Source organism: Marmota flaviventris, chromosome 7, assembly GCF_047511675.1.
Source record: "Marmota flaviventris isolate mMarFla1 chromosome 7, mMarFla1.hap1, whole genome shotgun sequence".
Lineage (NCBI taxonomy): Eukaryota > Metazoa > Chordata > Mammalia > Rodentia > Sciuridae > Marmota > Marmota flaviventris.
Window position 1 is genome coordinate 88,665,402 of NC_092504.1, and position 27,331 is coordinate 88,692,732.

Sequence of the window (27,331 nt, forward strand, 5' to 3'; positions counted from 1 at the left end):
GGTCTTAGGTTCAATTTCTAGTCCTCTAAAATAAAAGATAAAAAATAACCAAATAAATAAAAATAAAAAATAAATACTGTGTATCTGAGCCCCCAGAAAGGTTGTTTAAGCTTGATCTTGCAATACTGACAGGAGTAGAGAGGAATAAACAGATGCATAAAAACAGGGATAGAATCAACAGGTTATTGAAAGTAATCAGATAAGCCAGATCAGTACGTTTAGTACCTCTAATAACCACCCACCCTCAAGGCCACATGAAAGCTCATATATACGCATGGGTTTACTTCTAATCTTAGAGGAGAGCCTTAACACAGTATATCATTAGTTAGGAGTAGAGCGTTCACACCATATTAGTTTAGGCCCAAATCACTGGCTTGCTATAAAAGGCCTTGCTGTGATATTATTTGATGACCTGGATCTGTCTATTGTTGGGTTTATAATGGCTGGTCTGTAAAGTACTATCATTATGGCTGCTTTAAAAAAAATAAACAAAGAATTTCTCTCTTAGACTGTTTGCATCATCTTTGCAAAGTTAGCACAAACTCTTTCTAAAACATAAGCAGTGGCAGTGGCCATGAATCTTCTAATCCTGAAGAGCAATCTGGTTTTGTAGTCTCCCTCTATTTTCTAGAACTCATTCTTCAATGCATAAATTCTCTGTGTGGAAGTTTCACTTCCTTTGTTGCTGATAGCTTCTATTTTTTCTCTTCTCATTCATATTTTTTAATCTGTTTCTTTTGCAGAGTCATGTCTTTCTGCTGATAGAATTACTTGGAATTTTCTGTTACAAACCTCTGGCCAAATTCAGTGAATAAGAGTACTGTTCTAGCTACTTTATTTATTTATTTATTCTTAGTTGTTGGTAGATCTTTATTTTATTTATTTATACATGGTGCTGAGAAAGGAACCCAGTGCCTCACACATGCCAGGCAAATGCGCTTTACTGCTGAGCCACAGTCCCAGCCCACTCTATTTATTCTTATAGTTGATGCCTGACTGACACTTATCACTCAGTTTGGAATGGAAATGGTCACTGTCTTTTCCAACTATTGTTAATATCACTTTTGTTTGGAAAAGGTTTATCATGTGTTTTTTCCTGATCTTTTGTCTTTTCACTTCTTATAGGCCAGCTGTCTGTTGTCAAATTCATCTCATCCATTTCATTTTTGAATTTTATTTTTGCTCTTAAATTCAGAAGCAAGATCAAATTCTTTTACCCACACAGAGACATCAAAATTCAATTTATTCTCCTTGATGCAAGATCTTTATCTAGGTCTTTCTGGGAGTTTCATATAATTTTTCAGTTCACTGCACTCAGGATAATACTCAATATGGTCTTCTCCTTCCTATTGTAATTGTAATATATTCTTCTTCAATTTGATATTATTTGCAAATCCAGTATATTTTAGATTCTCATCATCTCATAATTTAGCTTCATTTTCTCTGTCAAATATTATGAAATTCTTTGTAAAACTCTCTTCAATAGATATCTGTGTTGCCAAGTGTGTTCTAATTCCTTACACCCTGTGTTTCAATTCTCAAGGTAACAGATTTCCTGCAACATTTAATTCATTTCTTTAAGCCTTCTGATTGAATATTTAAGGCAGAGAGATTCAGAAATATTATTCCTTTGTCATTTAATTTTTTTCAAAAGATACCATTGCTTCTTTGATCATTTTTCCTAATCTGTTATTTTAAAAGTACTTTTTTCAATCTCTTAAAATTATTTATGCAATCTATTGTTTTTGGTGAATTTTACCATTCCCAAGGAAGATTCTTGAGGGGAAAAGTAGTAAATAAGCTAATTCCCAATAAATAAGTAAGGACAAGATGAGTCCTAAAAGTTAGGGTGGGACCTTCTGTCACCTTTGTTGTGAGTCAGTCAGCAGTCAGTTAAAATGCCTACCATTTTGTAATTCTCTATAACTCTGTCTGGTAATTTTTAATATTTTCTCTGTATCTTTTGATAGTCCCAAGTTTCTCCTTCTATGTATTTAAAGGTGTATTGTTTTTACTTGTCAATTAAAATTCCATCTTAGGATTTCTCTATTCTATTCTGGAATAATGGTCAACTGTTCTCTTACGGTGCCTTCTACTACTTTTCCTACCAAGTGAACCACAGACATCATTAACTACACAGTGTTTCTTAAGTAGTTCTTAGTTTAAGTGACTTTGTATAACAACAACAAAAAATCTGATTACTAATATTAAGGAAGTTGTATATGTTAGAAAATGTCAGTATGTACAGACACATATAGGTATATTTGGTAAGTGTATAAATGTATTTTTTCATACCTATTGAGGACTTACTAGGTTTGAATACTTAGTTCTTTGATTCTCTTCCTGTTCTTAACCTGACCAAAAATACCTTGAATATGACAAAAACCTCCCCTTAACCCAGAATACAGAAAGAAATCTGAAATTTCTATGACTGTTGTGGATTTTACTTCAAAGCAGCTTCTCCTAATATTTTTAATCTGTTTCATTGCTCAATTGATTTTAACCCTCTTCCCAAACACTCATGGCCAGATATATCCTGTGGGAGGATTTGGGGGAAAACTAACTGGCCCACTGATGTTTTCATTTCTCAGGATAGTGTTTCCATGTGTAAGCTGATGGCTCTGTGTCACACTGAGAGTCACTGTGTGCTGAAGCCTATACTGCAACTCATTCTTTAAATCCAGTCAACTCTCTATTTTCCTTGGCCTTTTTTCCCAACAATATTATAGGCCCTCCATTCTCATGGTGGGCTAATTATTCTCTTCTATTTGCCTGAACCATAATTCAGTGGAAGCTATTCCTACCCAAGGAAATGAGGACAGAAATTATATAATTGAGAATAATGGCTTTGAAAGCTATGAATGTCTAGAATTTTGTGCTAAGTCTGATACATACCAGCTTGGTGGTCCTTAGAGTCAACTCACTGGAAAAAAGTTTTTTCTGTACTTTTAGAATAGCATCATCACAAAGACTATTCATTAAATGAGTCTATCTCTAGAAAAATTAAACTTACTATCCAAACATAGTGCAGTTAAGAGAGGTAAATTTACTCAACTGATTATCAGTTAAAGAAGTTTCAGTATATTCACATGTAATGAAATAGAAATATTTTACAGCTCTTTTCCTTGACTGATATTACATTTAATTAATGTAATATCATATCTATTTTTAATATCTACATTTTAATATCTATTTTTAATATCTACATTTTAATATCTACATTTAATTAATGTAATATCATATCTAATTAATGTAATATCATAATCTTTCCAGAAAGATTATGATAAACTTGACTGAGCAGAAACTGTAGTCACTGGGGAATCAGTACTTTCTATTGGTAATATACTAAAACTTTCAGAAAATACATATTTTTAACAAACAAAATCTCAATACTAACACTTTGCTTTGCAAAACCTTTCTTTACTGATGATATTAAGCAGGATGAACAAAAATTCTGATTCTAATGTTCTTCAGTAACACTGGAAGATCAGATCAGCTTATAATTAAATAGAGCTTAACAGTTTTGCTGAAACACTAAAGACAACATTGCTCTTTACAAACATCAGGTCTCTTTTTGAAGTTGGTGGTTTAAAACAGTGAGAAAATATATAGAAATCATGTACTAACCATTTTGCAATGCCCCACCACCACCACCCCGGGAAAAAAAGTTAAAGTACACTAAAAAATGTATTCTTTGTATTTCAGGTCCTCCGGGAAAACGAGGGAAGAGGGGTCGAAGAGGAGAATCTGGTAAGTCTCTCTCAGCTGCTGTGTCATTCATGTTCCAGTGAGGTCCCCACATCTGTTTCTTCTAATTAATGATACTACTGCCTTATTGGAGGTTGAGTGTATGTTTAAATCTTCTACACTAGATTTAGATTTTTTTTTTTACTCTTCTGTTTTTATCAAGTCATAAGAAGTTTACAAAATATTGATTGCAGTTTGATAACCACTGACTCCCAATTTTGCTGTGCCCACTGAGGGTTTCTTAGCTGCGCACAGTGTGGTGACATTGCCCATGTTTCCATCTCTGTAGGTGGTCAGGAAATACAGGATTTTTGCAAAAATATCTGCCTTAGGACACTGGGGCACATGCCTTGGAAAGCTTTATTATTATGTCATCCAACTGGCACAATTTTGTCATGCTTTTATTCCCATTCTTTTTAAGTGTTGGGGATTTTGATCCTTCTTGTATAGTTGAAAACTTCTAGTGATGACAAGAGCATTGGTATTCAATCCAGCATATTCATTTTGTAGTTGAAGAAACAGAGGCCTGAAGCAGTCAGGTGATCCCTCCAAGGCCATGCAATTTTTATGAGCCAAACTTGAAACAGAACTAATTGTCCTGACTCCCTCTCCAGTCATTTTAGCTTTCAGGCCAAATCCCTATAGGCAAACCAAAATGGAAATGCCAAATTAAAATATTTTTGCAACCACGATAATACCAGTAGGTAAGTTCACTTACTGTTTTGTTTTATGAAGTCTAAGGTTCCAAAAATGTAAATGGCCAGATGAAGTTTTTATCAGCTCATTTGTTCTTTCTTTCATGGTAAGGTAATTTAAAGTTTGATTGTAACATGCTGTGAATTTCTTTTTTTTCTCTAAGTTGTTTATTAGTATTCAGAATGGTCAGTTACTGAGTGTTGAAACCTTAGGAGACTAACCCAGGAGGAGCAGACAGCAGATTAATTGGGAGATTGGGGAGGTCTCATTTCCTTTTCCGTTTTGAAAAAAAAAAAAAAAACAACTGTCAAATTAAAAAGAGATTATGAAAATTCATTAATGTGAGCCATATAGCTGCTGGATTTCTTTAAAAGTATCTTCAAAAGCTATCTTTCAACCTCATTGAAACTGAATAATTGAAAACTTGTAAAGGTATCCCTTCACCAAGTGCAAACTTTTTTAATAGGCTGCTTTATAAATTTGAGGCAAAAAGAAGTGACTAAATATTGCTGAATTCACACAATTATGGAAATGACGTTTTTGTCATAAGAAAGAGAGCATTTAAGGGAAAAAGAAAATTTTATGCTTATGCAAAGTTTTATTGGAAACATAAAAATCAATTCTCAACTTTTTTGCTACTTAGAATTGGTGCTTTAATTGAACATATAGTGCAGGAAATACTGACATTTTCTTAGACTTTGCTTGGGTTTTGAAGAGAATCCATAGTTTTAATGAAACCCTGGCATAAACACTAGGAGTTACTCTTTTATGTTTAGACAGTATTAATAATGAAAAGGATTCTTAAAACAAATCACAGGTATATTTCTGATTTGGCTGTTTTACCTAACTCAAGAAGTTAGATATCAATTCTCATTAACTGGTCTGTCTTAAATAACCAAAGATTTTCTTGATTCATATTTTATCTAAACTTATAATAGAACAGACTTCACTTAAGATAATTGGCCAGGCATGGTGGAGCATGCCTGAAATCCTATCGGCTTGGGAGGCTGAGGCAGGAGGATCCTAAATTCAAAGCCAGTCTCAGGAACAGGGAGATGCTAAACAACTCAGTGAGACCTTGTCTCTAAATAAAATACAAAATAGGGCTGGGGATGTGGCGCAGTGGTTGAGGGCCCCTAAATTCAATCCCAGGTACCGACTCCCCTGCCCGCCCCCCCCCCCCAAAAATGATGGCCCTCTTAGTAATTGACAAACAGATCTTGAGGAATCTGAAAATCCCATGAGATTGTATGTAAGATTTTTGTGCCAGTATAAAGGCATTTTTCTGAGATGGTCTCAAAGAGCTCATGACCTAAAAAAGTTCATGATCTAGAACAAAATGACCAATAATCACTGAGTTCTTAGTAACCTCCATGTCCCTTGTATTGTGATGAGAATGATGAAGATCTTTCAAGCTTTTATTTAATCTTAGCATTTTGCACACTCACTAATTCATCTTTCCCTTTTTCTTTTTCTTCTCTCTCCACCCCTTACCCCACAGGTCCTCCTGTAAGTATATTTGATGACTTGGGCTCTTCTACATTAATCAGCATCATGTATGTTAAAATTTGGTTAAAGCATCAAAATATTATCTATGGTTCAACTAGAAACATGTTATTGACCTTTTAGGAGTACTTAAGTTTGAAAGAATTGTTTTTGTTTGTTTTTTCACAATTTTGGGATCAGGTGATATGTTGGAGATTGGAGTGCAATATGTAACCGTTTAAAACACAATTTAATTTTTGATCCTTTATCACACACCAATTACTCACTTGGGACATTGGGGATAACTTAAGAAGCTTCTGATTTTAAATACTTTTCCTGGAATTCTGAGGTTTCTTTTGCAAGCAAATCTCCAAGCTATTTCACACTTCTTTTTTCATCTGTTTAAACTCGTATCTGAAATATTTGCATTTGCCAGTCCACCAAATGTAGATGGCAACAGGATCTCGGAAGTGATACCCCCTGTGGGCTTGGCCCAGGCCTCCCTCCTTAGCAACACTCCCTTTGAAGTCTGTTGGAGCTTTGCCTGCATAAAGAGCCTGAGATGGAGCCCTTGGAGAGTTTCACTCTCTTTTTTTCTTTCCTTGAGTAGGTCATAGCTCTAGCATTCCAGTCTGCTTTGCACTCATAGGAACAGATTATCTTGTCAGCTTTGAGCTAGATGTGTTTTTGAGTAATATCCTGGATATCTCTTGTCTGACCCCAGTGTTTATTCTGTGCACTGTGCCTTTACAGTAGCAATGATCATTGGCCTTGAGATATTTTTCTCATCCCAGATAGCCAGTTTGCTGCAGGATTCAAAGACTCCATATTGGCAACTTACCTAACAGGCCAGCATGGTCTGGGGAGAGGGGCTTAGCATATACTCATTTACTTGATTCAGAGGAAGCATTGGCTTCCAAATATCTTTTGCAGTCTTCCTGTCACATTCAAGGATGGAACATAAATCACGGTCAGAAAGTCTTTGCTTCTGTAACTGACGTTCAGCTCTTGCTTAATGCTAGGCAGATGGCATGCTCTGGGTCTAGGAGTCTTTACTCTTTGGCTTCCTATTTAAGCCTCTGTCTTTAAAACTAGAAATAAACCACTACTATCCAGGAAAAAAACCCAGAGATTACAGCTAGAGTAGCATGTTCAAGACATTTTTGTGTGACATACATTTTCACCATGTGGAGAGATAGTCAAATCTCATTTCTGCGAGGGTACTAATATTTCCTCTTTGATTCTTTGAAAATTCAAGTAGCACTTGTTTTCTTAGCTATCTATTAGTCCAAATTTTCTACTTAAAGATTTCCATTGTCCTCGTGTTATTAAATATAGGAAAGAGAACTGGCATTATTAAATATACAGCAGGCTATAGCCTAGGCACTTTAGACATGTAATTTCCTTTTGTTTTCAACAACCCTCTGATGTTATCATTCCAATAATGTTCAGTGGGAGAAAAGAGAGGAAAAAAATATCAGCTATGCTATCTTTACTAATACAGTGGATATTACCATAGTTCTTAGAACCCTATATCATATGGCCCTTGTAGGTTAAATACCTCTTAATGAAATCTGATTGAGACTCTAATTTCTAAACCCTATCCATGACTTCTAAGAACTATCTGCTTTCTATTAAAATTTGCTTTAGAGGTACAAATTAAGTGACTTTATAACAAATTTCCATTATGTTTCTTATATCTGAGTAAATATGAATGAGTAAATAATGAATAATAGCAATATGATTAGATACTTATTAACAACATATTTTTATAAAGTCAGTATTTAATTATTGATGATTTTAATTTCTGATGATCTTATTCCTCCTAATTTTAGCATCATTTTAATTTTATGTATAGCTTTTCCTTCTACTTGTTTTCTATGAACTGATATCTGTCAGTTTATGTAATTTCATTTTTAGAAAAAAACAATCTCCCTGATTTTGTGTCTTTTAAAATATCACTCAGCTATCTCCATGTTATGCTTTGAATATGAGGTGTCCCCCAAAACCCCAAAGCTCTTGCATTAATGCAGGAATGTTTGGAAATAAAATGATTGGGTAGTGAGAGCTGTAACCTATTAGATCTGTCCAAGTTTGACTGGGCTGACTGGGTGGTGACTATAGACAAGTGGGGTCTGACTTGAGGAGGTGGGTCATTGGGGGAGTGCTCTTGATGAGTTCCTCTTCCTGAGGCCCCTTCCCTTCCTCTCCCTGATTCCTGACTACCATGAGGGGAACAGCTTCCCTGGGTAACACCCTTCCACAGATGTTCTGCCTCATCTTAGGTTCATAGCAAAGACTCAGTTGACCACAGACTGAACCTCTGAAACCATGAGCCCCAAATAAATCTTTTTTCCTCTAACTTGTCCTTGTCAGGCAGTTTGGCCACAGCAAGGAAAAGCTAGCTTTTGTGGGGTAACTAACATACCCCCCAAATAAGAAACTGGATACGACATCAAGATAATTGTTTGCCATTTAATCACAAATGCTCTTGCCATCATTCTGTACTCTAAACATAAAGTCCAAAGGTCATCTGAAAAGTTGAATAATCTTGCTTCTTGGCATATAATTTATGGCAACTAAATAAACTTCCTCTGGCCCTGAGCATGGGAGGCACTGTGGCTTCCTGTGAACAGAAGGATCATGAAGTGTAACTGAGGATCCTGATGTGATTCTCTTGTCATTCACTTTCTCATTATACAAAAGATGGCATTAGGGCACTGCTCTGAAGGAACAAACAGCAACAGACTGGTTGTCCCAAGGGGAGGATGGCAGATCACATTGTCCCTCATTATCACAAAGAGTCAAGTCATCTGATTTTCTTCGCCCTCCCAATGTAATGGTCTCAAGTAAGATTAACAAATAAGACTTAACAAAAAAAAAAAAAAAAAGAAAACCATAAAACCATACATAATGATAAAATTTAGTTTAGCAACCTTGCACTTATATCTTCATTTGATATATTTTGGAAAGCTTGGATATGTCACTCTAGAATTATGTGTGGATATATAATTATATGTTTCTCTTGTCAGTTTCCATATTCTTGCATGTTGAGATCATTTATAATTTAAAGCTTGAAATGCAACTTGCATTAGATCCCACGTATCAATTTTCTCTACAAGAAGCTATTCAACCTTGTCCATTTTAACAAAAACATGTTACTACCATAGGAGTCTCTGCTATAAAAGGCTGCAATGGGGCACTTTTATGACAATATACGTAATTTTTTTTTAATGTGAGTAGCAAATACTTTTTTCTGTTTTCTTTCTCATAAAGGTAACAAGTATAAGCATACTGCTTTAAAGAACCCTATGCAGGCTTTTTGAGTGTCTAACTCAAATGCGACAACTGTTACTTACAAAAATGATGATATGCTGACCATTGTGTTCCTGACTATGAAATTGTATCCTATTTTGGATGTCTTTAGAATATATTCATATTGAAATAAGAAGTAAAGGGTTTGATCAAAATTTACGAAATAACTTCAGTGTTTTCAGATGGAGCCAATTTTCTTCCTGTTCTGATTTTCAGAGTCAGGAGGGGGTGCAGTCCCTCTGTCCTTTTGTCCCAAAAGGAAGTACCATTGTACTATTCATGAGTCACAGAATCAAGTAAGTCCTATACGTGCAGCAGGAAGGGAGTCAGGAGACCTTTTTTAACTGGCTGTTTTATTGGTATCAGTCTATCAAGCCCTATAATTATGCTTGACTGACAGAGATATGATGTTATTGTTGGTAGCAAGAACCCTCTGAGGTGTGAAACATGACGCCATTGCACAGCAGTTCCGTTCCATCCACCTTCCACAATTGTCAACTCGGTTTGAACCTTAGAATCTTGTTGACAGATGAATGAAGCAGACTCGGCCAAGTTAAGCTTACAGTGCTATTTCTGCCAATGTGGTAAATGAATTAGGAAGAGAAGTCTCCGTAGAACGTTCAAAAGAAACTCTTGACATTTCTACTTCAAATTGAAAAAAAGAAGTCTATACGATTTTTAATTCAAAAGTAAATCTTTTCCAGATATAACCACAATCGATAGCAACTACCTACCATATGTCACATTACCTACCAGTTCTCGTTCCACCCCTGTGACCTAGAAATTTATCACTCCTGTTTTACAGAGGAGGAAACTGAGGTTTGGGATGTTTGAGTAATTTGATCAAACATGCACATCAAGCAGGAGGTAGGTCTGGAATTTGAACATAGGCCTATCTCTCTTTAAAGCTCTCTGTCCCCATATTTCTACAAGAGGTTTTTCAGACAGTAAGGTCTAAATGTTACCACCTACTTTGCAGTTATCTTATTTTATCCTCTATTGTGTATGGTTCATATCACACTCTCCTTAGTTGCTTGTAGATCTCACAACTTGTATGTGTTCTTTCATACTTCCAGTTATTTAAAACTAACTTATGATGAATCATCTAATTATCATCTAAAGGAAGCCAGTCCTGTAAAGTGTGACATTTGTCTCAAGTCAAGAAACCTATTTTCTTGAAGTTTCTCATAAAAAGTTCCTATACTTACTTCTTTCTTATACTGCTGCCTAATTATGAAAATATTGTTTCTCTTTTGACTCTTTAAATGGGTAGGGACTCTTCTCTTGTAATAATAGGGTACTGTTGTTGATGGAAAGAGCAAACAATCCATCTTGTAGGAGGTAGTATCATTACAACATACCAAGATAGTGAGATATATCCAGTCACCAGAACAAGCTAAAGAAATGAAAAACTGGAGAATTAATATGTCATTGAAGGCTACTTGGGGATGAAATTATAATAGAATGACAATGGTCTATGGTAGGTTTTATTTGCCTTCTAGAATAGAGGGAGAAAAAAAGGAATATAATTATAAACCAACTACTGGGAGGTTCCCAGCTTGTCATTTCTGCTCTTTTGAGTGGTTCAGGTGCCATTTTTGGTGAGGTCAATGTTTAGCAGTGATTTGCCTTAATTCTTCCTCTGCTATTGGTTCTGTAGATTGTATGCCAGGTTAAGATGAACTTTAAAATTCTGAAAGTGGCAATGACAATTAGTAAGTTTACATTTGAACTGTGATAAATTGAAGCATGTTGAATTGGAAAAAGAAAAAAGAAAGAAGAGAAAATAGATATGCAAGTTTAAATGTTATTTTTCTTTGCAACATTGGTTTTTGTTGTGGGGTATTTCTGATTACCATCTGTTTTAGAATAATTTAAATTGTTGTAGCAGACAAACATTGAGATGTTACTGGTTTACCACAATAAAGATTCATGTCTTATACGTGGTTAGGGGTAATTCTCCTTTCAGGGACCCAGATGAATGGAGACTCTGCCATCATCAACTTGTGGGTTCCAAGGGTCTCCTGGGCATGGACCTATAGCCATCAAATATATAAAAGAGTAGAGGGTCAGAAGGGAGGGTTTTTGGTTTATTTTTTTTGAGCAAAAATATTGGAAGTATACACTTTTTTGGTTTGTATTACTTCCAACCACGATCCTTTGAAGAGAGTCAAATCAGATTCCTATCTAACTTTCAGGGAGATAGATATAGTTGTGAGCTCAGAAGAAAAGGTAGACAAATTAGGGAAATCTCTGATATCTTATCTGGAAATAATTTCTTAAGAATCCCCAGAGAGATGTATATAGATACATGACCTCTGTTACAATTTAAAGAATATTCATTAAAACTCTTATCACTAGAAACCCAACTAGAAAAAAACAAAGAAGGAAGAGATTTAAAATAGAGAGCAAGCTGGACATGGTGGCACATGCCTATAAACCCGGTGACTTGGTAGGCTGAGGCAGGAGGATTGCAAATTTGAAGCCTGCCTCAGCCTCAACAGTTTAATGAGACTCTCAGCATTTAGTGAGATCCTGTCTCAAAATTTAAAAAATAAAAATAAAAAGGACTAGGGATGTTGCTCAGAGGGAAAGCACCCCTGGGTTCAGTTCCCAGTACCAAAACAAAACGTATAAGTTGAGGGATGGTTTATAAGCACAGTGGGGTTTTAGCCCATCTTTTCTTATTGTTCCAGATCTGGAACATCTATAAAAATTTAAATATAGTACATATTATAATATGATAGTTATAATATTAATACATTAGCTCTATTTTGATGCATGTGTTGATTTCATTGAAATCTTTGCAAAATTGAAAACTTGGGACTTAATGGATTAATATCAGGGGGTGAGACCAGGCCTGCCAGGTAACTTCATAAAGGCTTTTGATTTTAAACATTTTCCACATGTTTAAACACTAGTCCACATTGCTATGGACTTTCCTTCTGTTTCTCTGGCCACTGAATGACTTCATGGCTTTTCATCGGTAACAGAGTTAGGTACAAGGAAACCTCCTTAACTAGGAACAATACTGGTTATCTATATTGTCTCATATTCCTGTTTGTTTCACACTGAAGTTTGATCTTTAATAAGGACTCTGTGATAAAAGGATGAGCACTTTTAGGTTCACTTTCATGAAATGTGAAGCGTGATCCCTGCTGTTCTTATGGTGTGAAGTCAGGTGATTAAAGCAGAAAAAGTGAGAGTTTAGGGGTGAATCCTCTCTCTTCCAAGGATAGTGGGTAGGTAGAATAAAAGGGAGCTAAAGAGTGCTTAAAAAAATGAATATAGTACATGTCCATCTGGTTTTTTAAAAAATAAACTTTATAGGATAAACCCAGGGCTTCATATATACTTGGCAAGTGCTCTCCCACTGAGTTGTACTCCCAGCTACAGTCAAGAGTTTCTAAAAAATAAAAAAAATAAAAAGTAAGCTCAATTTATCAGTTTTAAAGTCTTTGCTTTTAATTGATTAGATACCTGCATACCACCATAGTACCCAGTCTACTAACAAATGGAGTGTCCCATAACCCCTGCCTGTTTTACTTTCTTGTCACCAAATGCTTAGTCACATTGCTAAATTCCTAGGGCTGTTTATATGAGCACACATCTTATGGGACAAATTATTATGGGACTCCTGTGGATTTATAAAGTAATATTTACCTATAGTCAAGTAGCCACTTTAAAATCGAGTGCTGTAACAAAAGCAGGCAGAACCATTGTGAATGTTGGAATTTGAACAAGGTCAAATGAGTGATCTGGTTGACCGTTTTTTCCTCCTCAGTGGCTGAGCATTTGATAGTATTCAGCAGCACATGATCAGAGCTCAATGTTCTCATTCTTCTAAACTAGCTACTTAAAATGCTGTGATTCCTCTTAAACAAAGTATGGTTCCTGCTTAATTTCCTTTTACGTGGACACCTTGAAGCTCTCCTGTATTTGGTCTAAGTTAACAAAATGTTCTGTTGATCCAAACTAGGTTGTGAGCTAGAATATGGAAAGCATTCCTTCCTTTAGTTATTAAATGTCCTTAAATTTTGCCTTTGGTGGAACTCAAAAGGTATCAAGCCATAGAATCTAAAGTGTTCCAGATTGTCTTAATGTTTTAATTTATAAATGATATTTATAATGCATGGTTTAATTTCACAAATCTTCCTGCTTTCATAAATTAGCTTAGAGTTAAATTACATAAAACTTTTGCTTTTCTGTTACTTGCTAGTATTTTGAGCCTCAAAGATACACAAAAAATGTATTTATTTCTACATAATTTTTGTTAGAATTTCCCTGTGGTCAAGGGAATGAACAAAAGGTATAATGTAGAATTTAGACACAGGAAATGCTTTAAGGATAGTTAATCATTAGTTCATATGGTTATTTAAAACAGCATCCTTTCATTCATCAAACTTATACCTAGTATATAACTTGTGCCATTTCTTCTGCTGTACAATGGAGATAAAATGGCAAATAATACACATCCCCGTTTTCAGGGATCTTAGAATCTTGTGGAGAATGAAATAAAGCAAAATCCTAGCACTATTATGAGAGAAATATGTTCATGATATGTCAGGATGTGGTGGGGGGGGCGGACAGTGGAGGAGTAAATGATCCAGATTTAGCATATAAAGGGCATCAGGGATACCTCTGGATCCAATCAATTTCAAGGTCTTATCAAGGTGAAAAATCAAAGTAGTGGGTATTTTCGAGAAGTTAGCATTTTCAATACCTTTGAGGTAGAAGAAAGAATGGCATTTTGGGGGAAATCATGTATTCAGTAAGGCTAGAACATAAAGTCCAGGAAGGGAGATTGGAAAGTAAGGAGTGAAGAGCTGAGACTGGGGAGAGAGGCTGTGAAGAAATGCAGATGCAGGCTAATTTGTTTCCCTAAATGTAGGCAGGCTCTGAGAGACTCAGTTAAGCAGGAGAGCAGCAGCATGGCTGGGGAGACATTTTGGGAAGAGCACTCATGCTGAAGGCCAAGGTGGAGGAGCAATGGGAAGAGAAAGATGATCAGGACAGTATCACAGCTATTAAGGTGGGAAATAGAATGGGGTGGAAGAATGGTAGCAGGGGAGATGCAGAGGATGGGGCAGATTCAGGGGCGTTGATGAGGTAGAAATGGTGAGATGCACGGCTAGGTAGAGTAGTGAAGACAACCAAGCAGTGGGGGTGACTCTTGAGTCCCTCTCAGGTGGAATCTGGGCCATGCCATTGGGACAGAGAATAAAAAAGCAAGAGTAGAGGAAGGAGGATGTGAAGGTCTTCCGCTGAAAAGGTATCAGGGAGACTTTTAGGATTTATCAGAGGATGGGAGGAGTGTCCCAGAGGAAGAGATTGAGGATGATTCTCCAATGAGGGCAAAGAAGGACACTGCAGGGACGGAAACCCAAGAAAAGGAGACTTCTAGGGAGAAAAATAGATTTCAGTTTTGAATATTTTGAGTTTGAATTATTGGTAAAATATGGAGTAGAGATTCCAAGCTGTTCCCATTGTGACACAAATGAGTATGCACTTGGGGTTTTAGTCTCTTCACGCTGTGCTGCTGGCGTGGTTGGAGTGCTAGTGCTCTTGCAAAATGCCAGAGTTTTTTTTTTTTTTTTTTTTTTAAAAAGGATCAATGGGCTTACTAATAAAAATGACCTTGGTGATTTTATCAGTCAGGATTGTCAAAGAAACACAACCAGTAGGAAACCTAAATATGTAGGGAGATTTATTTTATGAGATTGACTCACACAATTGTAATCCAAAATTTGTATTCAGGCCAGCTGGCTGGAAACTCGGGCAAGATTTCTCTGCTGAATCTTGAAGTAGAATTCCCTCTTCTCTAGGAAAACCCTCAGTTTTTGCTCACAAGCCCTTTCACTGGTGGCTGTAGCCTACCCACATTATTGAGGGAAATCTACTCTACTTAGTCTACTGAGTATAAATGCTAATCACATCTACTAAATATCTTTCCAGCAGCATCTAGACTAGTGTTTCTCCAAATAGCTGGGCACCAGAGCCTAATCAACCTGACACAAAAAGTTAATAATCCTTCTACACTGATGTTTTAAAATAAACACCACTTCAAACTCAGCTTTTTCAGATCCCTACTGAACATGACAGATGTACACTCATCCTTGTCCTATATTTCTTTCTTCTTCCCATTCTAAATCATTTCCTCCTCCTTCCTTTACCCCTTTCCTTGATTAAGCTTTCATATTCCATGTGAATAACTTTGTACCTTTGGGGGTAAGATTAGGCATGTATAACGTGACACCCATTCCTGGCTAATAGTAATGCAATTCGATGTTAGATACCTAAACTGTTTGCTATTGATCATTTGACGACACAGCCCTATGAGGTAGGTGGGCAGAGAGCTTTGTTCTGTTTTACTTCACATAGCTGTTAGTAGAGCTCAGAGAAGGGGAGTGACAGACTTAAAGGACATAGATCCTGTTATTGTTTGGATGTGATATATCCCCCAAAAGCTCCCATGTTAATGCAGGAATATTTGGAGGTAAAATGATTGGATTGTGAGAGCTATAATCCAATCAGTCCATCCTATTTTGAATGTTCTACAGGCAAAGCTGGGTGCAGTGGCTCATGCCTGTAATCTGAGTGGCTCAGGAGGCTGAGGCAGGAGGATCAAATCCAGCCTCAGCAAAAGCGAGGTGCTAAGCAACTCAGTGAGACCCTGTCTCAAAAATACAAAAATAGGGTTGGAGGTGTGACTCAGTAGTTGAGTGATCCCGAGTTCAATCCCTGGTACCAAAAATAAAAAGGAAAAACTACAGGCAGGTGGGGTATGGCTGGAGGAGGTAGGTCACATAGGGTATGCTCTGGAAGGGTGCGGTCCCTTCCCCTCTTCCCTCTTCTTCCCAGCCACCATGAAGTAAGTAGCGCTCTTCTGCCATGTCCTTCCACCATGATGCGCTGCCTCACCTTGGTCCCAGAGCAATCGAGTCAGCCAACCATGACTAAATCCGTAGAAACATGAGCCAAAATAAACTTTTCCTCCTCTAAGTCGTTCTTGTCAGGTATTTGGGCATGGTGACACAGAGCTGACTAGCCCAGATTCTAAATGGCAGGTAGGCAGAACATGAGCTCTGAATGCTTGTATCTGACCTTTCTGCAGCAAATAAATGCAGACGCACAATTCTGTGGGAACAGCTGCAAGATGATCTATTTGACACATTTGAGGATGAAACATTTCCAGAAAACCCAGAATTTGAAACCTATATTTAAGATAGAGTGGTTGGTGATGGCATTTCTGTTGCCCGGAGCCTGTAACAGGAGGGAGGATAAAGGACAGTCCTGGAGCAGTTGGGGGTGCCCAGGAACTGAGGGGTGCATCAGTCAGGAGGTCTGAGTCAGGCAGCCTGGGCTGCAGACCAAGCCACAGAGGCGAGGGGCTGGCTCCTCCTGACTTCTTCCCCCCATGGTTCTCTCCTGGCTCTGGACCTGTCCCACCTCCCAGTGTTCTGTGGGCAAAGAGGAGAGTGGAGACGGGAAAAACTAGAGCATCCGCACCAAGTGGCTGAATCACCACTTCCTTCTATGAATATCCAAATGAAATCCATATTTGTGTAGCTAACCCACAGAAAAAGAAGGGGAAGGTTTGGCAGGCATAGTAGAAACCCAATCTGGAAACTACAAATTTAAAAACAATTATTTTAAATTTCATATCACAAACTTCCTTTTGGAGACTTCCGTTAACTACATCTATGTTAGGCTATTCTTCTGGGAGTAGAAATATAAGCATTCCAGAGCTTTGTGCTGCCCAGGGCCCATGGATTTTATAGAGCACATGAAAGCATACTTGAGCCCTGTACTGCAGACATGGTCTTTTATTCTGATATATAATTTCATTCAACAGTAGTAGACACACATACTTGGTCTCTTGATTTGCAGTTTTGGGAACAATTTCAACTTGCTCCCTTCCAGAGAGCATTATTAACAACCAATTGGCATACAGTCTCAGGCTTTTTCACAGGTGAGAGTGGAAGTTGAAAGAGTGGATTAGAGAGTTCTCTGCAGGCACCCCAGATAATTTATCGCCCTTCTGTGGTAACTGGCTGAATGTATATATCTTTCACCATATGTAGCCTTCCATTTAGACTTCTAATCAATGGTAAAGAATAAGAACTAGTTTTTAAAAACCATCCCTTGGAGTGGAACTAATCAGCTTGTGGTTTTCTTTCAGGTAGTCTGACCATTATCCAATATGCCCTATATATATCCTTGGATAGGAAATGACCTAAACTTCCACTTCCAGTTGTGTGGATTATTTATCCTGACGCCCCCTCCACCTCCATCCAACCCTCTACTTTGCATATTAAAGTTAAGCCTCTAATCACTGAATCTCCATGTCTGTAAAGTTGATCTGGAGTTACCATTGCATACAAACTTACTTTGTACATTATATGGCAAGAGTTGAAAAGAAACTATTTTAGAATTCTTGTATTGTTTACTAGTTTGAAAGTCGTGTGAAAGATGAGGATTTATCCCTTTGCCTGACGAGATTCCCCTGGGTTTTATTTGTTAAGAATGTTATTTTCCCAGAGGAATTAGCTTCCCCTGTTTAGAGGGCGTAGAAATTCCCTTTTTAAACTTGAGTTTGGTGATGTTAATAGAGTTTAGAAAAGAGTTTGGAGAACATAAATAAGCTGATGGCAATTTCAGATCGTTGGAACAAAATGAAAAATGGCTTGACCTTGTATCAAATATCATAATTTATAGGAAACTCACTACAGAGATTGTATATTTCTTATAATATGAAGTTTCCTATGTGCAGATATTTAATCAAAAACACAAGGCAAATGAATTTGAATTGGGAAACCTCCTCCTATTCATCATTGTGAGGAGGGAAGGCTTTTATTTTGTCATTAAAAAGTATCCTTAAAAGTGGTCAATTTCTTTCATCCCTCTTTCATTTCATACTTTATTTCAGAACTTTTCATACTTTCTAGAAACTCCGATAACTAATTACTCCATTCTCTAGGTTTCTGTTAAAAATAATTTAAACAGGACGGTTTTATGCATGTAAATTATCACTGGAAATTGACCTTCCTTTTGTCTGTAGTGTTAGGTCCTCTTTCTGTTGCCCTAAAATAGGGTGATCACCAAGAGGCAGCCTACTTTAGGACTTTCAATGATTTTAACACTCTTATAATGTCAGTAATTTAGGCTTCATGGGCCATATAAGCATTCCTTTTGGGAAGAGTTTGGAAGCAGTCAGGGCGATGGGTTACATTAGGATGTTTCTTGTTCCGGGACTGGAAGTGAGAATCATTTCAAGTGTGAAGTGTTTCCTCACTACATCCTGCTTTTGTTGACTGACAGTAGCTATGAAAGGTGGCATACTATTAAAATCAGCATGATGAATCTCTTGCAAAAGAACAGCTCTTAGTGCAGTATTTTCACCTTGCCTCACCCTGTACTGGCTAGGATTTTAAATACCTTACCATACCAAGAGTGGTCTCTAAATGGTATCCTAAATTGCAGACCTTCAAAAAAAAAATTTTTTTTTTTTTTTTTTGGATACTGGGGGTTGAACACGAAGGTGCTTTAACATTGAGCTAAACCCTCAAAACACTTTTTATTTTGAAACAGGGTCTCACTAAGTTGCTGAGGGACTTGTTAAGTTACTGAGGCTGGCCTGAAACTGAGTTGCGAGTTTACAGGCATGCACCATCGTGACTGGCAACCTTCAGAATTTTTACTTTATAACCAAAAATAGCTGAATGTTTGACATTATCCATTCATTTTATCTTATGGAGCTCTATAATATGGATATTACTTATATAAAACTTTAGCTACTTATCTATATATGTATATATGTACATGTATATGTATAGTTATATATAATATATATTTTATATATGTAGAAGTATATATAAATTATATATATATTTTATATATATAGTGTAGATAGATAGATCTAGCCTATGGAATATTAACCCCATAGGGGAGTATTAAGTTTTAGCATCTGATATGTGCAAACTTTTATTCTTAACAAATTTTAAAATAATGCATCTATAGAAATCAACGAAGATACTATCTCTTCTGTCAGAATGTTTGGTAGCTCAAACTTTTCTGCTAAGTGAGAAAAATAAAGTTTTAGAAGAATCTCTTCTTAAGATTTTAATCTTCAAACCATGGAAAGTCTGAGAATTCACAGAACACTCAAATTATAGAGTTTAGTAGCTGGGAATCTTAGAGATTGAATCCAAGTTATCTCTTCATTTTCTAAGTTAACGAACTGCAGATGAAGCTCAAGTGGGACTTTGAAGAGGGCCATTGCTACATCAATATAGAACCACTTGGCAGTAGTGACAAAGGACACAGTGAATAATGGTATTCAGTATGTTGCACTCAAATCAATTCATTTCTAAGGGAATATCTTTAAAAATGCTTCATATAGTAAAGAGTTCAATTAATCAAAGTCATTGTGTCACATCTGTTAGAAAGATTCATTTCTTGCTGAACTATAGCCAACGAATTTTCCAGAAATGACATTTTTCACAGCTTATTCTGTTCTCCTCATCCTGACACAAACGACATCACAAGTATGTCTTGAGTGACACTGAAGATAGATTAGAATAAGCATTCTGTTTGTGCATATGGAGGTTTCGGATCTTAAGAGAAGTGAATATTTGTAGGTCAAGATGTTTTTTGAGTTTCAGTCAGCCATGAACTATTTATTACATTTTTTGCTTCTTAAATACTTGTGGGGTTAAGGAGTAGAATAGCACTTTGGAAGGAATTTATTTCCTATTCTTTAAATAACATTCTTTAATTACTTGATTATCCTTTAATTACTTGATTTAGACTTCAAAATTTTGTCAATCTCCAGTTTTATCTTAATTTAAATGGCAGTGGGGTTGAGAGAAGGTTGGGGAATTTACTTGTTGAATTGAGTTAAAATACTTGAATAACTTGGTGACTGATTTTGTTCCTTTTGGATTCAAGTATTATTTAAATATTAATGTTTGTACACCTGTAAGAATCAAAATTTATTATGCAATGGCATAAGATTGAATAATATGTGTGTTTGGGGTAAAGGATATTGCCATCAAAATACAATGGATTTTTTTCTACTAAGTTTAGAGGAAAACATGGTTCTACAGAATCATTCAATGGGTTTAATATTTCTTCTTATTACCTACTATGTGCTGTTCATGAAAAGGAGGTGTTGAAAACAATTTAAACACCTTGACTTTTTCTACATCAGAAAATAGGCACGTTAAGGTTTCATTCTTTATGATATTCTTGGATCATAAAGCAAAGATGTTCCAAATCTATCAGTTCCTGAAAAATTTTGAAAATCTGAATCATGGTTTATTTGAAATACTTAACCTCGCGGTCTCCTGGTTAGAAGTGCCTTACACTGCTCCCTCCAGGCATTGCAACAAAACTGTGCAAACAAGGGGACCAGATTCCACTGTACTATAGATGGCTCATATGGGAATTTACACAGGAGCTCAAGGAGCCCGGAACTCTACTACACCTGCCCTCTGACATTGGTGAAAAATCCTCCCTCGTCTTAATGGCAGAACCAGGTCCCTTGACTGCCTTTATGTGTAAGGAGTCTCCATGTTGCTCATGTCCTAGTTCATGCTTCATGTCCCTGTACAGTCTTTGGAAGAGTTCACATGCATGTGTATATACGTGCATGTGTTCTGTGTGAACCGAGCTAAAACTTTCCCCTGAACTCTCCTTTCAAAAAAAATAAATAAATAAAAAATAACATGACTGAGATTTGCATTTTGTCAAAAGCTTTGAAAAGATGGCTTTAGCAGACTTTATTTCTGAAGGTTTGTACTGCCTTTCTACCTTTAAGAAGGACCTGGTGGGCTAGCCTGATTTACTTCATGCACACCAATTATTAATACAAATGTCCACCTTAGCCTACTTCCTTTCATTTATACAATTTCAGAGTGGGCCAGTCAGCCATGCCCCAGGTGGGAGATGAAGCCATTCGTGCATGCGGCCATGTGCTCCATTCTCTCCCCAGTAGACTCCTGATCATGCTGTGGCTACAGCCCATGCAACACTTTCTTTTATCCCTTAGCAGTTATTTAGAATCATTCACAAAGAACCTGGGGAGCCTCATCAATAGAGGTAATTTAGCCAGTGGCTCTAAAAATGCTAAGCTACATTCTCTGTCTCAACTGAGAACATTTGTATTACAGAAGAAAAGAAATGTATTCAGAATACTCTCAGTAATATTACATTTTCTAATTCAATCCCAGCATCGCTAATTGTAATATTCCCTGTTAAAATAAAATGGTTTATTTTTTATTACAATCAATTCTTTTTTAATTAGGAGAGAATTTTAACTAGTTCTCACAATTTGATCCTCTGTTACAAGGTTTTCCAATCACTTGGGAAGCATAGGAACAAAATAAGGAAATCTGAAAGAATTTTTGAGCCTCTGTGTTGCCTGTGGCTGTTAAGTCCCCCTTTAAAGGGTCCAAATCTTATTTTTTTCTTGTTTATCTAGCATCCCTGTGGTGCCTGACATTTAAGTAGTTGATATTGACTAAATACAAATGCATAAAAGGAGGAATTTTTACAGTAAAATGTTTATGATATGTTTCTCACTGCCCAAGGACTGTGTGGTATGACATCATAGTTAGAAAAGTGTAGACTCTAGAATCTAACAGAACTGAGTGTGAGTGTCTGTAGCTTAGTTATTTCCACTGATTGTGTAATCTTGGGCAAGTCACTCAGTGTTTCTCTTAGTTTCCACAACGGTGAGGTGGCGCTCTTCATGGCACCTACTGAAGTTCACAAAAAGCACTGCCCCATGTGCATTAGCCATTGAAGGAGCATGCAGCATAGTAGGAGAGATGAGTCACCAACGCCTGTAATTTCAGGCAGATTGTAAACGTCATGAAAGAATTGAGACAGTATCCGTGGATATTCACAGGAAATGAAGTTCTCTGCCACAGGGGAGAAGGGGAAGCTTTGTGAAGGAGGTATAAGCCCCTCATCATGGATGGGATTTTGATAAGTGGAGTGAGCAGAAGGCCACTCGGGGCTGTGGGACAGCAGCAACAGGGTGTTCCAGGGGTCAGAAGCAGGTAGCAATTGGAGGGAGGTCACAGGGCTAACAGCCTCTCTAGAGACTAGAGCCCAGGGCTTTGACTGCCAGGTCTAACTGCACCTTGATTTGATCCAAATGAGATCCTTTGATGATGGAGGAAAAGTGAAGTTTAAGACCTGGCTAGTCCATCCTGCTGGAGCTGCCTGAGGGCTCCAAGGACAAGAGTTCTTCCTCTGGCATTTTGTCTGTGCTCTGTATACAGAGCTACTGTCATTCTGTAGTGTTGCGACTTGCTTGGTAAAGTTCATTTGTCTTTATTACAGAAAAGGTGAGTGATTCATGAGTGATCATGCAGTTTCTCTGATAACTCACGGTGAGCATGTCTAAAGGCAATATCTAAGAATTAAAAGGAAATTCAGAATATATTAAAAATTCCAAGTTTGCATAAGTGGTTTTTGAGTCCTAATTGAATAAATATAATATCTTTATTATTTTTTTATAAAATGTATTACTGAGACTAATTAAATATGAGGTAGAAGCATAAAACAGCTGAAATAAATTAAAAAGCATGTTTTTTAAAAACTGTTTAAGCATTACCAGTAAAAATTAATAATAATATATCAATCCTCTACTAATTGATAAAAGTCTTGATGCAATTGAATTTATTAAGTCTAGCTTTGTGGGCATATCACAAAAATAATGTGGAAAGAATAAAAAGAAGTTTCTGAAATAGAAGTGGAAAACAGTATCTCATACACCTCCCATTCCTCATTTCCCTCCCTAGCAGATTAGATGTCTTGCTTCACCATCAAAATCACGTTCTTGCACAATCCTCTCTACCTTCTCCCTCTCTCCCTCTGTCCTGATGGGGGAACATTTCGTGCCTAGTTAACACCAGCTCACCCTATCTGGCACCGAGACCAGAATCCCTGAATGTGCCTGGAGGAAAACGTCTCTGAACACTGGTGCCATTTTTAACTCAGGAGCCCTAATCTCAAGAGGGTAGTGCTAGTCAATAGTCTATTACAGGTCCCTAATGCAGTCATTCTCTTATTTTCTTAACTATTTTACATCTTTTTCTTGCTCCCAATTCCTCCAGTAGCTCCCTCCCATTTAGCTTTGTTGATAACTTTGTTTCCTATTCATAAGAAAATGGAATAAATCAGAATGTAGCATTTATACTCTGCCCCACCCTGTCTGCTAATTCACTCAGATTCGTGCCCTCCTTCCCTCCTGTTGCCAGGCATGGACTGTCCTTTCACTCATGCAGTTGTCCAGTCCCCTCTGCTTTGCTCAAGATCATTGCTTTTCAATTGCCCTCCTCCTGTATCATCAATTTTCCCTCTCTTTTGGATAACTCCATTAGCATAAAATTATGCCACCATATTTTCCATCTTAAAACATAATAAAGCACAAGCTTCCTTGACCCCACCTCTTTCTCCCTGCACTGTCCTAGTTCTTTGTCATATCCATTCATTTACTCCCCCTTATAACCAAACTCCTAGAAAGAGTTGTCCATATTCCTCAACTGCTATTTTCCTATTCTCTTCTTTTAAAGTATGCATCTCTATACCACACTGCTGAAACTTTCTTTTCCAGGATCACTGGTTATCTTCATCTTGACAAATTTAGTGATCGGGGTTCAGATCAAATTTTTCAGGGCCACATTTGACCAGTTGATTGATTCCTTCTTGAAATGCCTTGCTTTCTCATCTCTTCTCTGGGTCTCACTCTCTCAGGGTCCTCCTCCTGACTCGCTCGACACTTCTCAGCCTGCCTTGCTAGCTGGTTGTATTTCTTCATCATAGTCTCTGAATGATGAGCTGTTGAAGGGCTCAGTCCTTGGACCTTTCTCCTTCTTTACATTCCCTTGCTAGGTGACCTCATATTGTGACTTTAAATATTATCTGTATTTAAAGGCTCCCTTGTGCATAGCTCAGCCCAGACTACTTCTCTGAACTCTGGACTTGTATATCTAACTGTCAATTCAAGACCTTCATGTGAATGTCTCATATATATCTCAAACTCAACGTGTCCAAAATGAATTCTGGAATTTCCACCTCTATTCTTTAAAGCTGCTTCTCTTACAGTCTTCTGCATACCCATAAAGGATAAAGGGCATCACGTTCCTTTAATTGCTCCAGTCAACCCTTGGGATCATTCCCATCTCCCCCTTTTTTTCCCCTCACACCCCACATTCAATCTATCTTCAAAATTTTCTCCAGAATCTGACTACTTTTCACCTCCACTGCTACCCTACGGGCATAGCCATCATTTATCTTTCATTTAGAATGTTAGAGGAACCTCCTGACTTCTCGTCATAGGTCCACCATTTCCTCCTGAAGCTTTTTCTTCAGAGTGACCATGATCCTTTTCAAACACCTCAGATTGTATTGCTTCCTCACGTAAAACCTCTCCTGTGACTTCCTGCCTCTTCTAGATTCAAGTCAAGTCATCATCATGACCGGCATAGTCCATGGGGCCTGGCCCCTTCCCTTCTATGACTTGACTCCTCACCCTTTCCTGTCACTCACTCCAGGTTGGACGTGCCGTCAGTTACTAGAGCATGTTACAGCCCTCTCCACCTTACAGGGCATGTCCTCTTGCTCTTTCCTTTGCCTCTTCTCCTCTGTTCTGAGTCTTCCCGTAACCACCTGTAAAAGAGCACCCTCCCTCTGGATACTCTAGCCTCTGTATCCTCTGATATTTTTCTGCTTCACTATTAACATCTTATTTATAAACCTTTCTCTTAATGTTTGCCTCTCCTGCCAGAGGGATAGCAGGGACTTTATTTACTCTGTATGTCTGGCATGCAGTAGGTGCTTAACGTATATTAGGTGAATACATAAATAAGCTGTCAATCTTATTCTTCCCACTCCCAACAGACTTCTACTTCAGAGTCCCTTGAGGTTTGGGGCATGGAATATTTCCACTTCTGTCTCTGTACATGCAAGTTTGCGTCTTGAGTTTCTCCTCCTCTTAGGTAAAGTGCTGTCCCTTCTCCTAATCTTCATTCTCTTGCTCTACTTCCTTTTGTGTTCTCTTACATATTAATTTTGCTCCACAAGCCATTTCTGTCTCCCAATGTAACAGTTTTCTGTCAGTTTAGAGACACTTACAATTACCTGGCACCTTACTACAAGATCAAAGAGTCACTTTTCCCCAACTCTACCGTCCCCTCTCTTTTCTTTCCTTTGCACAGTTACTAAATTAACTACTCAGGTTAGCAAGTAGTTGGCACACATCCTTTCCACTTTTTACCTTCTGTAGATGTTGCTGATTAATTCCAGCACTCTTTTCCTAAACTCAGCTTTCTTAATATATTATTCCAGGCAACCAATCAGAATTGGCACTTTGCAGGACACCTGCTTGACATCTGTGGAGCTTGTTCTTGTCTTAATTTCCTCGACTCATTGCTCCATCAATTACAGTAAAACTTCTGGAATCCTTGCAGTCCTAGAATAATCATCTCTCCTCTCCTCTCCTCTCCTCTTCTCTTCTCTTCTCTCTCTCTCTCTCTCTCTCTCTCTCACACACACATACACACACACACACACACACACACACATCCACCTTGATTTCTGTGACTCTCTTTTTTTTGTTGTTGTTTGTTTTAAATGCTGTTCCTCCTTTTCCTTTTCCTCCTCTTACCCCTCAAGTGTTTCTATTTCTCTATTTAGGGATTCTTTTTTTAAAATAACTTTTTATTTTATTTATTTATTTTTATGTGGTGCTGAGGATTGAACCCAGTGTCTCACTCATGCTAGGCAAGTGCTCTACCACTGAGCCACAACCCCAGCCCTATTTAGAGATTCTTAACCTTAAGAGAATGATTTCCTAGGGAATCTTCAGATGAACTTAAGGGTGTGTGGTGTGCGTGTGACATTTTAAAGTGTTTCATAGCTAACCAGAACAACTGTAGCATTTATACAACTCAAAAGAGGGCTGAGAATCCCAGGTACTTTCTTTCCCTAGGTAATCTCGCCTAGGCCTTGGCTTCAGCCATCAGCGTGATGCAAGTGAGACAAAGGGTCCCAGTCATCCATGTTCATGGTCCAGCTCCCTCTGTTAGAAGCTGACTCAGGGAACATTAGCTATCCTCTTTGAAACTTGGTTTGTCTAACTACAGAATGGCTAGAAATGATTTCCCCTATGCAGGATTATTGTTAACAAAGAGAGATGTCATTTGTAAAACTTTTGGAGACTTATAGTAGTCAATAAGTGGTAGTTGTCATGATACAGCCCAAACATCTGGGTCCCTAAAGCACATATTCTTGTCTACTTGCTTCTCCCTAATTTTAAAATATATTTTAATTTTTAGGGTTCTGCCTCACTGGAGCAATAAACATTGCGTGACTCATACATTATGAATTAATTGACTCTGGGTGTTAGAAATTTGCTAACATTCACTTATTAATGCAAAACATCTAAGACAGCTGCACAGAGTACTGTAAGTCCATTTTTTTTAGCACAATATTTGAAAAATTGGAATTGGGCATTTATATAAATTTAATCAGTCTGAGAGAGGTTCATAAATTGGCTTTCAGTATTTGGAACAATAAAAATAGCACACTTTGAAGGATGTTATTAAACATAGCAGAAACCAAATTATTCAATACGTACAATGTAATGAAAATTGTTGGGTCAGAAAAAATGGCCTTTTAAAGCTATGGAAGTGGAGCAGGTGTCTACCCTCCCATATATTCCTTATGTTTATTGTATCCTACTAAACATATATCTTTTAAGCTGATCATTTATTTTTATCTTGGAAGCCAATCTTGATTTCATGCCGGATTTTGAAAAGCCTTATGTTTTTAGAAGTATGGTACATATTTATTGTCAAAAGCAAAAGTTCTTTTATATAAAGAACTGTAAAATAACATAGCTAAATTCCAACCCAAATATTTTGGTTTGGAAAATAGCAAGGGTTCCAACAAATTCTGTGGCCTAGCAGGCTTATCATAAGTCTATATGGAGCCACCACATTCTATCATTTTAATCAATAAGTCTCCTGTTCCTTCTATCCCAATCTACTCCTAAAGTGATGGGGGGGGGGGG

General features: G+C 37.3%; 1 protein-coding gene across 1 annotated transcript in view; it reads left to right on the plus strand.

The window, feature by feature from the left end:
• Col25a1 (collagen type XXV alpha 1 chain) overlaps positions 1-27,331 on the plus strand; it is a 460,559-nt gene that overhangs the window by 241,644 nt on the left and 191,584 nt on the right. The window contains exons 3-4 of the mRNA XM_071614023.1: positions 3,706-3,750; positions 5,945-5,952. Of these exons, the coding sequence (XP_071470124.1) occupies positions 3,706-3,750; positions 5,945-5,952 (53 nt within the window). The remainder of the gene's footprint in view (positions 1-3,705; positions 3,751-5,944; positions 5,953-27,331) is intronic.